General features: G+C 47.2%; 1 protein-coding gene and 1 long non-coding RNA gene across 3 annotated transcripts in view; one reads left to right on the top strand and one right to left on the bottom strand.

The window, feature by feature from the left end:
• Nucleotides 1–552: 552 nt before the first annotated feature.
• The window catches only part of IGSF5 (immunoglobulin superfamily member 5), a 48,414-nt gene continuing 34,384 nt past the window's right edge, over nucleotides 553–14,582 (top strand). Inside the window, exons 1-3 of one of the 2 annotated variants that reach the window (XM_019655765.1) lie at nucleotides 553–648; nucleotides 8,482–9,068; nucleotides 12,575–12,653. In XM_019655765.1, the coding sequence (XP_019511310.1) occupies nucleotides 12,596–12,653 (58 nt within the window). In that variant the 5' untranslated portion in view covers nucleotides 553–648; nucleotides 8,482–9,068; nucleotides 12,575–12,595. Of the gene's footprint in view, nucleotides 649–8,481; nucleotides 9,069–12,370; nucleotides 12,436–12,574; nucleotides 12,654–14,582 lie in introns of those variants that run through there. The other variant, XM_019655764.1, reaches the window with a different exon arrangement.
• Nucleotides 2,093–9,309, bottom strand: LOC109389851 (uncharacterized). Its single transcript, XR_002125470.1, has 3 exons — nucleotides 9,060–9,309; nucleotides 4,976–5,108; nucleotides 2,093–3,506 (listed from the first exon to the last, which is right to left on the bottom strand). It is a non-coding gene; the product is annotated as an uncharacterized LOC109389851 (long non-coding RNA).

Raw genomic sequence — 14,582 nt, 5'->3', positions numbered from 1 at the left:
AAACCCTGGTATCTTATTTGCATTGTTGATTTGATTCAGGATAGTTTCAAATATTTACATGTTTGATCGTATCATTAATTCCAAATTAAAAAATCTAAATCCATGAGGTTTTAATTTATGATTAAAATAACCAGGTGCTTTAAAAATGTGGCACCGTTCCCCATATGGTCCACACTGGTTTCCCAATAGGGTCAGGTCCCGGCTCTAATGAGGCAGCATTAAATATAAATAATGTGGTTTGGTCCCACTGCCCAACCAGATGACACTTCCCAGTGGGGAGCAGGGACGCTTATTCTCAGAACACTCTGGAAAGAGTTCTAAGGACCAGAAGGGAATCAGAGTGATGTGGGAAAATAAACACGCGACAAGCAGCAAGCCAGTCGGACTGGCTTAAAGGGCGTCTGTTGTTGTGAGTTTGGGGGGTGATGATGCTGGGATATTCGGATGTGTGTCGGGGGTGTGTGGGTGCTGCTGGAGAGCTGGAAGGAGGTTAGTGTTTACAAAATAATCGCCTTGCTTTCTCAGTTCACGAAGTGTGTGCGTGGTAGCAACCTTGGAATATACAAATAAGAACAGAGAAACATTTAAAAAATCTAATTGATTATAGACGTCAATCACACCAACAAAATGCCTTTTCAGCAAACCTAGGTGAGTGTTTAATTACTGGGGATGTTGACCTATCCAAGTAGACACAAAAAACTCTGTCATCTATCTATCTATCTATCTATCTATCTATCTATCTATCTATCTATCTATATCTATCTATCTATTGTATCTATTATATCTATTTTCTATCTACCTACCTATCACCTATCTTCCATCTGTCTAGCCATCCATCATCTATCATGAACACTGTCCTACACATTCTTTTATGTAAACTATGTGCATATTTCTGACTATTTCCTTAGAAAAGGTAATGAAATGAATGAAAGGTCACACTCATTTTAAAAAGTCTGAATTTATAGAACAAAGGTCAGCAAACTTTCTCTGTAAAGGGCCAGATAGTAAATATTTTCAGCTTTGAGGTCCATATGTTTCTGTCACAAATAATCAACTCTGCTGTTGTGTCAAAAAAGTAACCACAGACAACATGTGAATTAATGAGCACGGCTGTGTCCCAATAAAGCTTTATTTATAAAAGCAGATGATGGGCTGGGCTTTGCCCTGAGATACCCTAATTGTAAAGGGCTGTTTTTAGAAAACCCTGTAAATGGAAAAGGAAGCTGGCAAGTGAATCTGCCAAGAGCAGGTGCAGAGGAAACAGCGTGAAGGGCATCTTTTAGCGCTTACAGCCAGGACAGGAGAGTGGCCATGACAACTGTGGAAAAGCCTCCATGTCCTTCGCTTTGGAGAAGCCTGGGGGCTCAGATTCCTTTTATCTGCTCGCAATCTTTTATGCTTAATATTTCAAGGTCCAAATCAAACCACATGGCGACACCTAACGTCAAAGGGGGCAGGAAAACGCATGTGCTTGGAAGGCAGGACACCCCAAGTTTGGTGAACAGCACTGCGGGCATCACGTGGAGAAACAAATTCCGACTTTGTTTAAGCCACTGTTATTTTGGTCTCGATAGCAGCGAAACCTATGTACTCACTAAGTGGGTACAGAAATAAGAGCCAGAGACAGTTAGGGAAATTCAGGATTTACTGGGCAAAGTCGTGGTCCCAGGTGTAAAGAGGGGAACACTAGAGTGTAAAATGAAACTTAGGTTTCTAATGAACTTTTTTTTTGTATGTGAAATATTTAATTATAGTGATACTTATCATTTGCTGGCCACTGTTCTGTGCCTGGCACTTTACAAACATATCAAAATGAATCCAGTGCAACCTCATGTGGTAGATATTAATAGCACTGTTTTACAGGAGAGAAACTGAGTCTGATAGAGGTTAAGTAACTCGCACCATGTGTGACCTCAGATTCCCGTTCTTTCTGACTACCGAGGACCACAACTTTGCCCAGTGCATCCTGAATTTCCCTAACGGTCTCTGGCTCTTATCTGTGTGTCCACTTGTGTTAGTGAGTACATAGGTTTGGCTGCTATCGAGGCCAAAATAACAGTGGCTTAAACAAAGTCGGAATTTATTTCTCTCTGCAAAAGCCTGCACGTCCTCCAAGCCTGCACTTGAGAGAAGTTTGAGGGCTTAGGTTCCTTCTATCTGCTCGCTCTGCCACCTGTGGGTGTGGCTTATGGTGGCTCATTGCCACTTGTAGCCAGTAGGAAGGCGCGCAAGGGCCAGAGGAGAACAGACCTCTCTTTACAGGCAGGACCTAGTCGCGCATGTCCCGTTGATCAGAATCCAGGCACGCAGCCATGCTTAGCTGCAGAGGATTTGGGGGTATTAGAATATGGGAAAATGGATGTGGGGGCTTGCCAGTAGCTTCTCATGAGGCCTGCTTTGCGCGACACTGTATCAAGCCTTGTTGGGGATACAAAGACGAACACATTGTCGTCCCTGAATTCAGAAGACAAAGACCTCAAAGGTACATTTCGTTAGCAGCGAGAAATAGCCAATGCGGTCCGTGGAATGACAAGAGCACAGCAAATGGGGAAAGTAGACACCCCTGCATGGTCAGCCAGCAGGTCCTGGCCAGGAGAATCCACAAAATGAACAGATACTTAAACAAAGAAGGGAAGTGACGGTAATATTAAGTCAGTCCAGGGTAATATTAAATACAGATCTCCATGGTTTATTGTAAGAACCCCAAACAACCCACTGACTCTGACTGCAGTTTTGAAGCAAATACACCAGGTGAATAAAACAGAGTGGGGACCCGAGAGATATGGGAGCAGCAAAGGTTAATAGGATGGCGGCATTTTCAGTGGCTGGTGGAAGTAGTAAGTTCAGCCAACACTGGTGTCTTGGTGTCTCAGGGCTGAGTGCCTTAGGCAGGTCATTGCCTCACAGTTCCGGAGGCCAGTAAGAAATCAAGGTGTTGGCAGGGCCCTGCTCCCTCTGAAACATGTAGGGAGGACCCTTCCTGCCTCTTCCAGCGTCTGGTACCCCAGATGTTCTTGGTTTATGGCAGCACAATTTCAGTCGCTGCCTCTTTCTTCACGAGGCCTTCTCCCTGTGTCTTTCCACTTTGCCTTGCTTCTATCTGTCTCTGTGTCCAAATTCCTCCTTTTTATAAGGTCACCCGTCATATTGGATAAATGCCCACCCCAATGGCCTCATTGGAACTTGACTGCTCTGTGAAGACCCTGTCCCCAAATCAGGTCACATTCTGAGGTCCTGCAGGTGAGGACTTCAACATACCTTTCTTGGGAGATACAATTCAACCCATAATGGTTTGTATGATGGACGTTCATATCTGAAGTCAAAGTAAATTTAACACTCATCCTTAGCAAGAAAGAGCCAACACTAACACCCAGGGCGTTTCATTTACCAAGCAGCTGTGAGCTCTCGTGTAAGTACTGATTGCCAAAAAAGGACAATGTGATCGGTTCTCAGCCATGCATACCTGTGATGTGTCAAGCCACGCTGACATGCCTAAAATGAGAATTCTGCAATAAAAATAGAACAGAAGAAATTAGACAATGATGTTCCAAAGGCAATTTATACTTTTTCATGCTCCGGAATTCATTTTCAAAAAACCCCATTTTATTTGTCTTTTAAAAACCTAAGTTCACTTCCAAGGGCCACTTTTATTTTGCTTTTTGTTCACCCATCAGTGTGTGACCTGAATTAGTGTGTGAATTGAATCAGTGTATGCGAAGGGCAGTAACTAAGTGAGGAAGTCCTGGCTTAGGGCCAGGGTACCACCAGAAAAATCCCCCAATTTAATGGCAGCTCTTAAAAGATTTTGCACATTTTAAAGCCCCCTCACCCATCAGCAAACACCACTCTTTGCCCAGTGACAAAAATCAGATTGTCCTCACAAGGCCGCTTGTCACCTGGAGGACAGCTGACACCTGACACCCCAGGCCCAGGGCTGGGAGCCTGCTTGTCTAGGATGCCTTTGTACACACAGGTCGTCTTCTTCCATTCGTGTCCTCTCCTCACAACCAAAAGGATTTGAGGACGAGGTGGTTTTAAATCATGACCCCCACGTTCTTTGGCATTCCTCCATTGAGGGTTCTAAGCCCCCTCTTCCTGAATCTGGACTCTGTGACTCCTTGGCCAGTAAAATACAGTGGGAGTGACTGCGGAAGGAAGAATTCTAAAATGACCCCCAATAGTCCCCATCCTTATATACCCTCACCACTCTGAGTGTGCGTGGAACCCAAGATTACGTTATGTTACAGGACAAAAAGGAGATTATCCAAGTGGGTCTTATCTACCCCCATGGACTTTTAAAAACAGGAAGTTTTCTCCGGCTGACGGTGCTAGGGGAAGTCAGAGAGTGAACGCAGAAGGGAGATTTGATGCACCGTTGCTGGCTCAGGAGATGGAGGGGGCCACGTGCCAAGGAATGTGAGTGACCTTTAAAAACTGAGCATGGCTGTCGGCTGACAGGCAGCAAGAAAATGGGGACCTCAGTCCTAGAACCACAAGCAGATGAGTTTATCTCACAAAACGAATGAACTTGGCAGTGGATTTGTTCCCAGAGCCTTCAGATAAGGACCCAGGCCTGGCTGACACCTTGATTTTGGCAGAGAACTCAGCCAAACCAGCCCAGACATCTGACCTACAGAGACGTGAGATTATAAATGAGTATTGTTTTCGGCCATTCAATTTGTTGTAGCTTCTTATGCCAATTTCTAAGTCCAGGCTTTAAAAGACGAGCAGCTCCCATCTGCCTGATGGGACAGTTGGCCTTGCAGCCTAATCGCCATGCTGCAAGGAAGCCCCAGCGGCCCCAGTGAGAAGCCCGGCGAAAGTCAGCTGCCTCGGCACCAGACACAGTTCATGTGCATGTCTATGTACTAGAGTCATTTGTATTACGATTAGTTTCTTACAACTTTGAATTAGTCAGGGTTATCCAGAGAAACAGAACCAACAGGAGACATATATTTATTAGGAGACGGCTCACATGATTATGGAGGCTGAGAAGTCCCATGGTGGGTTCTGCCGTCTGCAAGGTGAAGACCCAGGAGAGCTGGTGCCGTGTTCCGAGTCCAAGCCTGAAGGTCTGATGGCGTAAGTTCCAGCCTGAGTCCAAAGGCCTGAGAAACAGGAGATCCAACGCCCAGGAGCAGGACAAGCGTGATGTCCCAGCCAATAGTCAGGCGGAGAGAATTTGCCCTCAGCGATTGGATGAGACCCACCAATGCTGGGGAGGCAAATCGGCTTCACTCAGTCTACTGACTCAGATAGTAGCATCTTCTGGGGACACCTCACAGGTACACCCAGAGATAATGTTTCAGCGGATCCCAGGGCATCCTGTGGCCCCGTCAAGATGGCACATACAATTCACCACCACACACTGAAGAGTTTTCAATGGCTCAAAGATAGCTCAGGTCCTAGTAAACCAGATAACCCCATAGCCTTCTTTGCCCATTTCGAAGTTTTTTTTTTTTTAACCACTTTTCCTGACATTGCTTTTTCTCTCTGAAGACAAAAGCCAACCTCCTCCACTCTGCCTCCACTCTGGGCTCATCTAAGACCCCTTGCACCCCCACCTCTTTGCATTCAGGTCCCATAAACCTCTTTAACTTCCTTAGGAGCACTTGGCTTCCTACCACCCGACATGCTAGGGCGCTGCCTAGGTGCGCATTGATCCCTCTGCCTCAGGGCATAGCCCTCCGGCCCCCTGGCATTCCACCTTCCTACCCAGTTCACTCCCAATGTGCCCACCCCACGCCTGAGCGCAAGCCAGCTTCCTCAGGGAGGCGCCCCCGCCCCCAACTCTACCCCTTCTTCAAAGCTTCCTTCACAGCCTTCACCACAACTGAAATTACAGTGTGAATATGTTTTATGTAAATTTGAACTTTGTGATTTTAAAATAGCCTAGGCTAAAAATATTAGTGAAACCTCTTTGTATGCTCAAACTTTGAAATAACGCAAGTCTCCCAAATTCCAAAAGAGCAAAAACTAAAGTAGGACTGCGCAGTTTCAGAGCTGCATTTCCAATGGCTTGTAAATTGTGTTTCCACTCTTGCCTGGGATGGTGTCTCAGTACGTGGTGGACAGGATCCCTTGGGCCCCGGGCCGGCAGGGGTACCCTGCACGTGGTACGGAACTTCTGAGAGTAGTTTCTGTTATTATACACGTATTGTTGTTATAGGGCACTTGTCGGGGGTCAGAACATGCCACCCCAAAACATGCCACTTTGGTGTGAGGATTATTTAAGCTGAAAATAATTGGGAAACAGCCAACTCCAAACCAATTCTCTGCCCTCCCCTCTTTTGTACCAGACGGGGGCGAAAGGATTGTAATTGGAGACGCTTATCAGAATCTACATTACAAACCTTCCCAAAGCCGCTGTCTTCCATCAGCCTCCCTATATTTTCACCTTCTTGTAGTTTGCCACCCCAAGAAACCTTAACTCCTTTTTCTTTGTCGTGTCACTTCTCTATAGATTTATTGTCTTGTTAAGATGCCACATAAGCCCGAGTTCTGTCAACCCCTTTGAGTTACTCTTTACTGGTTTTCTTCTGCTTGTGTGAGTGCTGCACATGTTAATAAACTCTTGTTAATCTCTGATTTTTCTCTCTTTCATCTGTCTTTTGTCAGTTTAATTTTTAGGGCCCAGGTTGTGAAACTGAGGGGCATAGAGGAAACGTTTTTTTGGTTTTGTTTTTTTCCCTCCCCTACACACTCATTGTTATTCTAATATAACAAAGATTTCTGGAAGCTCTAACAATATTCTTTGGTTAAAGTCCTGAGGCTAAGGCTGAGGCTAGAAGTTTTTGCAGGGAGAGTCAGAGGTGATATTGTGCCCTGAAGGTCAGTCCCTGTGACTCCCAGTGCTGGCTGATATTTTAAATATTAGGACTGAAGCTGAGAAAATAAATGAGCACATCAGGGCAAAAATGAGCTCTATGGGCCTTGGATTTCTATTCGTGTAGCTCGTTGTTCTGAAATTATTTGAGTTTTGAATTATGCTAGGCCTTCAGGGACACATGACTAAGATGCTGTGACTCCATGAGATTTGGGAGATCACTGGACTAATATATTGACTCCCTGAGTTTGTCTGTTTTGCTCATCATTTTTCTCATCAGCTCCTAGCACAGGGCTTTGTAAGCAATTAAAAAAAATTTCCTCTCTATCCTCTTATAGTCAGTGGCTGGGACCTGTGAATTAAAGTGATAAAATATAGATTAATAAGAGAAAAAGGTTTATTTTGCATGCATATGGGAGCCGACAAAGGAAATAACAGGCTCATTAAGTGGTTAAAGGCTTATATACCTAATTTAGTCAAGGAAGGAATGTGGGGAGAAAAGGTTTCTCATGGGAAGAACAAATAGGTCCCTTTAGGAAAGACAAATAGGTTTTCAAGAGGACAGATGGGAGAAAAGAAAGTTTGTGGAAAGTTTGTCTATACAGGTATAAGTGGTCTTTCCATCTTCAGGGTCATAAACTCTTTGGAGAAGGGATTTGGAATAGGTTGTATTTTTTGTTTATTTTTTTATTAGTTGCAGGTGTACAAAACAACGTAGTGATCAGGCATTTATATACCTCACAAAGTGATCACCCCAATAAGTCTGACACTATACATAGTTATTACAGTACTATTGACTATATTCCCTATGCTGTACTTTATATCCCCATGACTATTTTTTTATAGCTGACATTCAATATTATTTATATTAGTTTCAGGTGTACAACGTAGTGGTTAGACATTTACATAAATTATAAAGAAAATATGGAACGCTTCACGAATTTGTGTGTCATCCTTGTGCAGGGGGCATGCTGTTCCCTGCATGGTTCCAATTTTAGTATCTGTGCTGCCAGAGCGAGCACTGGAGTTGGCTTTATTTGAGTTCTCCCTTCTGGGAGTAGATCCACCCTGAGGGGAAATTTATCACACTCTCATTTCCCCAAATTGCTGCTTTTAGACAGAAAAGGGAAACTCTGAGGTGTTTCTTATTTTTTGTTTTGGCATCTGTTGAATGGCAAATGTCTGCAGCTTAAAATAATCTTTACGCCAAAGTGATTATTTCGGAGTGGCATATTCTGGTCCCCTTCGCCTGGAAGGAACAGAGTTTCTTCTTTTTCAGTTACTTTAGGGTCTAAATGTATGACCCGCACTTTTTGTTGGTGCCTATTGTGTGTAGACACCTTTGACCTTGAGTCCCCCTGACAAGATTAAAATGTACTGGGGGAGACAAGCCAGATATTGAAAAAGAACCATATAAGCAAGGACAGTCAGGATTGGGGGAGATGGTGTTTTCCAGAAATTGTCACAGCACTCCGAAAGGCTTAGGTCCTTTGTTTACTTCTGGGGGTTGGGCTTGGGGCATGGAAGGCCCGCCGAAAACCTCCCAACAGCTCTGTGCAAACGCTGCACAGGAAAGCTGTGATTCACAGCTCAAGATGGCCACATTCCAGAGCACTTCACCCTTGGGTCTTTTTTTTTTTCTTCTTTCACAAAAGAACCTGTTCTTGTGCATGTGGAAGTGCTTGCCTGGGAGAAAGAACCGGCTTCACCAGCCCCCGGGCCTGTGCCAGAGGCCAGAGGGAGCAAGGTTGGCCAGGCGGCCGTCCAAGGACGAGACGGGCCTGCCGCCGCCCACTGGTGGAAGAGCATGGCGGGGCCCAGCCGGGTCTTGGCTCTGCAGGACCTGAGGGACCCGAGGAGGCAGAGGGACTGGAGGCAGAGCAGGAGGACAGCCCTGGGACTGAGGCCTCGGCATTCCCTGGCCCCCGCCGGATTTCCTGGGCTGCTGTTTGGGGCTGGCTAATAATTAACAGGAAACACACAGGAACGCACACACCTTCGGGGACTGAGGGCCTGTGGCGGTCGGAGGCCACCTCTGTGTTGTGTTTACAGCCTGGCCTGTGACGTGACAGAAGCACTTCGTGAGGAACTTCCTGCTGACTGCTCAGGTTGGGTCAGGATTCTCTGGTGGCCAGACAGAAGTTGTTCCTGTGCTTGTGTGGAGAGAGGACGGAGGCCAAGAAACCTTTTGGAAACAGAGAACCTTTCCTGAAGCCCTGAAGAGAAGACCTACCTGCCAGAGGTGAGGTGGCTCCAGTGTGGCTCCCCGGACAGGTGTTTGTCTAGTGGATTTCTCCGCAGGTACTGGGGCTCCTCCTGGGAGTGGCACCAGCTCTAGCTGTTCTTCCGGGGCAGAGTGTTGGGCCATGAAAACAGACTCTGGCTCCCAACTTCCCACGAAGTTAAAAATTAAAAGAGCGGGCTGCTCTGCGAGTGTAGGAATTTGAGACGATTTCTAATCAAGCGAGTGTCCCTTTCACAGTGAGCTGCTCTCAGGGATGTGTTGAAAGCTGATCCTTGGCTGGAATTTGGGAGGTCAGGGTCGCACTGCTGGAAAATTACTGTGACTCACGCTGTTCATCGGACAAACTTTTAAACGCCATTTGATTAAATGCCTAGTGAGATGGCCTTGTGGAGGGAGAATTGCTGAGGTCTCTGGAAGTTCCAAGGCTGCCCCAAGTCTGGCAGGCAGGGCCCGGGCACTGCCCACGACAGGGATGCCCAGAGCTGGAGAACTGGGGGTGAGGGGGCGCTGGCGTAGTCTCATTTTGGCAGGTGGGTTGCAGTGAGCCCCTCTCACTAACCGTAAGAAGCACTTCTTCCTTTTTGGATTTGGGGTGCCTGCTACTGCGGAAAGCAGGACAGCCTTCTTTGGATGTTATGATATCAAGCAATTACCAATAATTCAGAAATAAGTGTTTGTGTGTGGGGGTAATTAAGTGACATTATCCGATTCAGCAATTTTCTTCATGAGATGGCTGACTTGGTGGGTCCACAGATACCCCAGTGATTTGGCCTTCTCGGGGCATTAAGAAATTGCTTGGCGTGTTAAGTCCTATCTATTGCATACAATTTACCGTATTTCCCCATGTATAAGATGCACCCTTTTTAGAAAAATTTGGGGTCTAAATACTGGGTGCGTCTTATACAGTGGCTGTATGAGCACACAAAAAAGTGCAAAATAAGCAGGAAATGCAAGCAAAAAAAATCTACAGCCACTGTATAAGACGCACTCAGTTTTTAGACCCCAAATTTTTCAAAAAAATGGTTCGTCTTATACATGGGGAAATATGTAATAAGACTTAAGATTTTAGGAAGACTTTGCAGTTTTTCAACTAAAAGTAGGTGATTCAAGCCTTCCACAGTGAAATGAATGAGAAGTTAAAATGCAGCGGCCCGTCAAAACTACTCCATAGAGATAGTAACTTGCAATTTACCCAGCATAGGTCCTCATTTAATTAAAGGGCCTTGTCTGACTTCCGTTAAAACTTGCTATCAGCTTTTTGACAGTTCCTTCCTGCACACGCCCTTTAGATGCCATCCCCTTGCAAATCCACGTCTGTAGTCATTTCGCAGCTGGGTTTCTGTATCTCCCAGCATGTCACCACAGTGCCCCCCCCCCCTCCTCCCCAGTTCTGTCCCGCTCATTAGAAATGGAGCCGTTCTTTCCTACAGAGAAAGACCGAGAATGGTGTGTGAAGATGGTGGCAGAACAGAGCCTTTACTGAATCATCAGCTCTTAGTCAGCAACCTGACTCAACCGGCTTATCAGTGACTCCAAGTATTTCCTAAATGACCTTCAGTGATTGCCATGGTTTCGATAACGCTAGGTCCACACTTCACATTTATTGCTCTCGGTGACATGTGTCACCTTTTATGGCTCGACAGCTCTGTTTCTCTTTCATCGTCTGCTGGGGTCTAGTACTCTAGACGACGGGTGGGGCGATTGACGTGTGGAGTTGTGTTCATTGCACCTTGAAAATTAGTATATTATTTATTTGGGGCTTCATAACTAGGGATCTCGACTCAATCTCGGAAGCCCTGTGATTTCAGTTTGGTTTGTGTGCAGCTGCTGTGCGGCTTGCTGGTGAGGCATGTTTTTAGGGATTTGTCCAGTCTGTTGTGGATTGCTGCAAGGGGGGGTCCCACAATGCCATGGCACTGCAGCATCCACACTGTGACCCTCACGTCTGGACATGGGTGCTGATGGTGTAGTGCACACCCTGAATCAGCTGCCCAAAGACATCAGAGAACAGAGGGGTGGAAACCTGGCTCCTCTCACGGGCTGTGACTAACACACATAATTGAAACATGTGGTCTCAGCCCGAGCCTCTGCGATCCTTCCTGCCTCTGCTCTGTTGTACCCCGTAACCTGTGGGAGAGTGTGCTGCAGGCCATGGTGTGGCAGGTACTTCCCGATGCCCATTCCAGGTCTTGTACCTCTGCTTGTGGGTCTGCCTCCCACTGCCTATAAGAGAGCGAGGGGGCTGGAGCCCTGGACTGCTGCATCAGCACATTATAAGGATCCGGCCATGGGGCTCTGATGGCACCTGGCACCCCATGTTTTGGAGGACTGGGGGTAGATTCTCCCCCACGTGTCTGTGAAATCTGTTTGATGCCAGCACGAAGGTGGAGGCTGCCCCTGGGTCACTGTGCGCCACGTATCTGTGGTTGAAGAACGTTTCAAATAAAGAGACCCTTCCCTGAGGTGAAGGAGCTATTGTAATGTCTGTAGACAGTTCACGATGTGTTCAGTGGGTGGCTTAGCCCTAACTGCTCCGCTGGGACCAAGCGTGCTGGTGGCTGCTTTGGATAGGCCAGTCTTGGAGAGGAGGAAAAAATAAAAAGGAAAAATGCAGGATGGGCAGGGTTATCAAAGAGCAAATGGATTGAAAGGAAGGGGCAAGAGATGTACATGACAGAATCCCCATGTGCTGCCAGGGGCTGACTTCCCCTTGAGCTCCCCTATGTCTGCCCCAGCCCCAGAGCCCTCTCTGCAGTTCCTTAGATGTGCCAGGCATGGTCACACCCCAGGGCCTTTGCACCTGCTGCTCTTCTGGAAATCTGTTCTGCAAGTATCCACATAGTGTCACCTCCCCTGCTTTGCGGTTCAGAGAACACCTCCTCCGGGAGCCTTCCTCTGAGCTCCCGATTTGAGGTGATAACCAGCCTACCCCCTGCACACACTCCCTCGCACACAGCCCCCTGTTGTTTTTTTCTCTGTACCTCTTGCTGCCTTCTAATAGGCTTAGGATCTATTTCTTCATTGTTTTGTTGCCTGTTTTCCCTTCAGAATGTAAACGTGTTGTAGGCAGGATTTTTTTTCTCTCAGTGATGAAAGCATCATGACTGAAATGCATGCAGGAATTCCAGGCTGCTACATTTTGGTCAGTATCAGTACTCCAGAGGTAATGGTATACCATCTGCATCCCATAATTTATACCTGGGCTTGGGCGTAAGGTCACATGCTACAGTGATTCTCAGGCTTGAGCAGGTACCAGAATTGGAACACTTTAATTGTTTAGACAGGCTGTGGGGCTCAGCTCTGTGTCTCTGACCCAGCAGGTATGGAGTGGGCCCAAGCATCTGCCTTTCTAACAAGTTCCCAGGTGAGGCTGGTGCCGCTGACCATGCTGACAAGCTGACTAATCCATCCTCGGACACATGGGGCTGGTTGGGGCTCCACACGGCTCTGAGCGGCAAACGCTCATCAGGGCCAGACTCTTACCACCTGCTTTGTTTCCCCAGGGGGAGGCCGAACATGCGGAGATGGAGGGCCGCTGGAGAGGCAACCTGGCCGTGCTGGTTGTCCTGGCTGGGCTAGCAGGTAGGGATCGCATGGGCTTCATGGTGTGTCCAGGATATCCACTTGGAGTGGGCGGAAGGGAACCCAGAGGCCACTGCTGCACACGGCTGCCCGAAGCTTCTTGCTTAGGCACTTCTGGCCGTGTACCCTTCTCACAGCGGGGCCCTTTCTCGCTGTGTCAACTCAACTCCAGGAGCAGTCCTCCAGGTGCCTCTGACTCCACCTGTCCCCTTCGTCAGGATTCTCGCCTCCTGGGAATTTACCTTTGAAACTTTTCCATGTCATTGCTCTTTTAAAAATGTCCTGTCCCTCTTCTGTTTGTCTCTTCTGTTGGTCTTTGAGGAAGGGTGACTCAAGCGTCACCTCCTCCCTAAAGGCTTCCTGACCTTGCATTTTTTGGGGTGATAATCCCAGTTTTTTTATTGACAGGGTGAGGGGCTGTTGACACCTTCATTCCTGAAACAGCCCTTCCTTATGCTGGAACTCTCCCAGGGTGTCTGTGGGAATGTCCTCCAGAGTGTCCCAAGCCAGGGTCTCCCGGTCAGACACCGCTTTGCAGAGATGAAGTGTGTGGAACTTGGGGGCCTTGGGGTATCTGGAGTTTGTACCCCCAGCTCTGTTTTGACTCCGTCTAGTCTAGATTTCATTGCTCCAGGAGTGTTTGTCTTGTTTTCCCAGCTAGATCTTAAACTCCTCAGAGTAGTCATCCTGTATCCACTGCGGTGGTTTTAGGGAATTGCGCTGTGCAATAATGTAAGTACAGAAACGTGCATGGTCATGAAGACACAGCTTGATGATGCGTTTGCAGAAGCTGAACATCTTCGTGTTTCAACAATGGGACCAAGAACACCCCACGAGCGCCCCCTTTCAGTCCTCCCGTCCCCTCCCCAAAGGGGCCGTTATTCTAACTTCTAACTGCATACATGTGTTTTGCTGGTTTTGTACTTTATACACATATGAACTCTATTTCTGATGGCTAGAAATTGTTTCTTACAACTCTGGCCATGACAGCGCTGAAAAAATAAAACGGAATGTACTGACATAGGGACTATGAAAGCGTGTTACAGGCAGGGAGGACTGTTTGTGCATTTTGGCTTTGGGTTATTTACATGGTAAGTCTGTGGGCGCCAGGCTGTGTGTTCACATGGACTTGGGGACTAAGGTGTTCGGAAGCCCCTGCCTGAGAGCACTCAGGGATAGGTGTTTAGTAGGTGCTTCACTGACATTTGCTTGTAGAGTGGAGAGTAAAACACCATCCCTACTGTGCAGAGTGTAGGGTGTGGAATGGGACAAACCATGCTCAGCACGCATTTTGGTCTCCAACTGGGCGATTTCTGCCATGGCTACAAATCATCTCCAGCAGTTTAGTAGGAAACTGTTGACCTCTGGGTCTATAGTTGTTCTGAGTCATTTTTTCTGAAGTTCTATTTTGAAGGCTGGGATGGCTTTGGTTGCAGCCTGGAGATGGCTATTACAGAAGGGGAGATTATTATGGGCTAATTCTAGAGCCCCCTGAGGGATAGGAACCATTGCAAAAGACTGAGCCCTTCCAATCCGTCATCTTGGAAAGTCTTGGTAGAGACACCTTTATTTGTAGGCTTGGCTTTAAATAGCTGAGGGCAACCCCATGTGCCCCCAGTGGGCTCCTGCCACCCTCCCCTCTCTACGTAGTCCCCAGTGTAATGGATTACATGGAACGCGACCACGTCATTTAGTTGCAGGCACTGGGGCTTGGTGATGAGCAAAAGCAGGCATCGTCCTTGCTAACAAAGAGTTTAGAGCCCAGTACGGGAAACGGGCATTACCTGATGGAAACATCAACATAAAATCCCTCCTGTGACTATCGCTTCACTGATTCGAAAGCCTGTTATAGGATAATTTAACCTAAACCGGGTGGTCTTGGAAGGCTCTCTGAGGAGGAGACTCTTGGGGGAGGTGGGGAGGGGGGAG

This window comes from Hipposideros armiger, unplaced genomic scaffold (assembly GCF_001890085.2).
Source record: "Hipposideros armiger isolate ML-2016 unplaced genomic scaffold, ASM189008v1 scaffold_246, whole genome shotgun sequence".
In the NCBI taxonomy this organism is placed as follows: Eukaryota; Metazoa; Chordata; class Mammalia; order Chiroptera; family Hipposideridae; genus Hipposideros; species Hipposideros armiger.
This window is presented reverse-complemented; position numbering and strand designations above follow the sequence as displayed.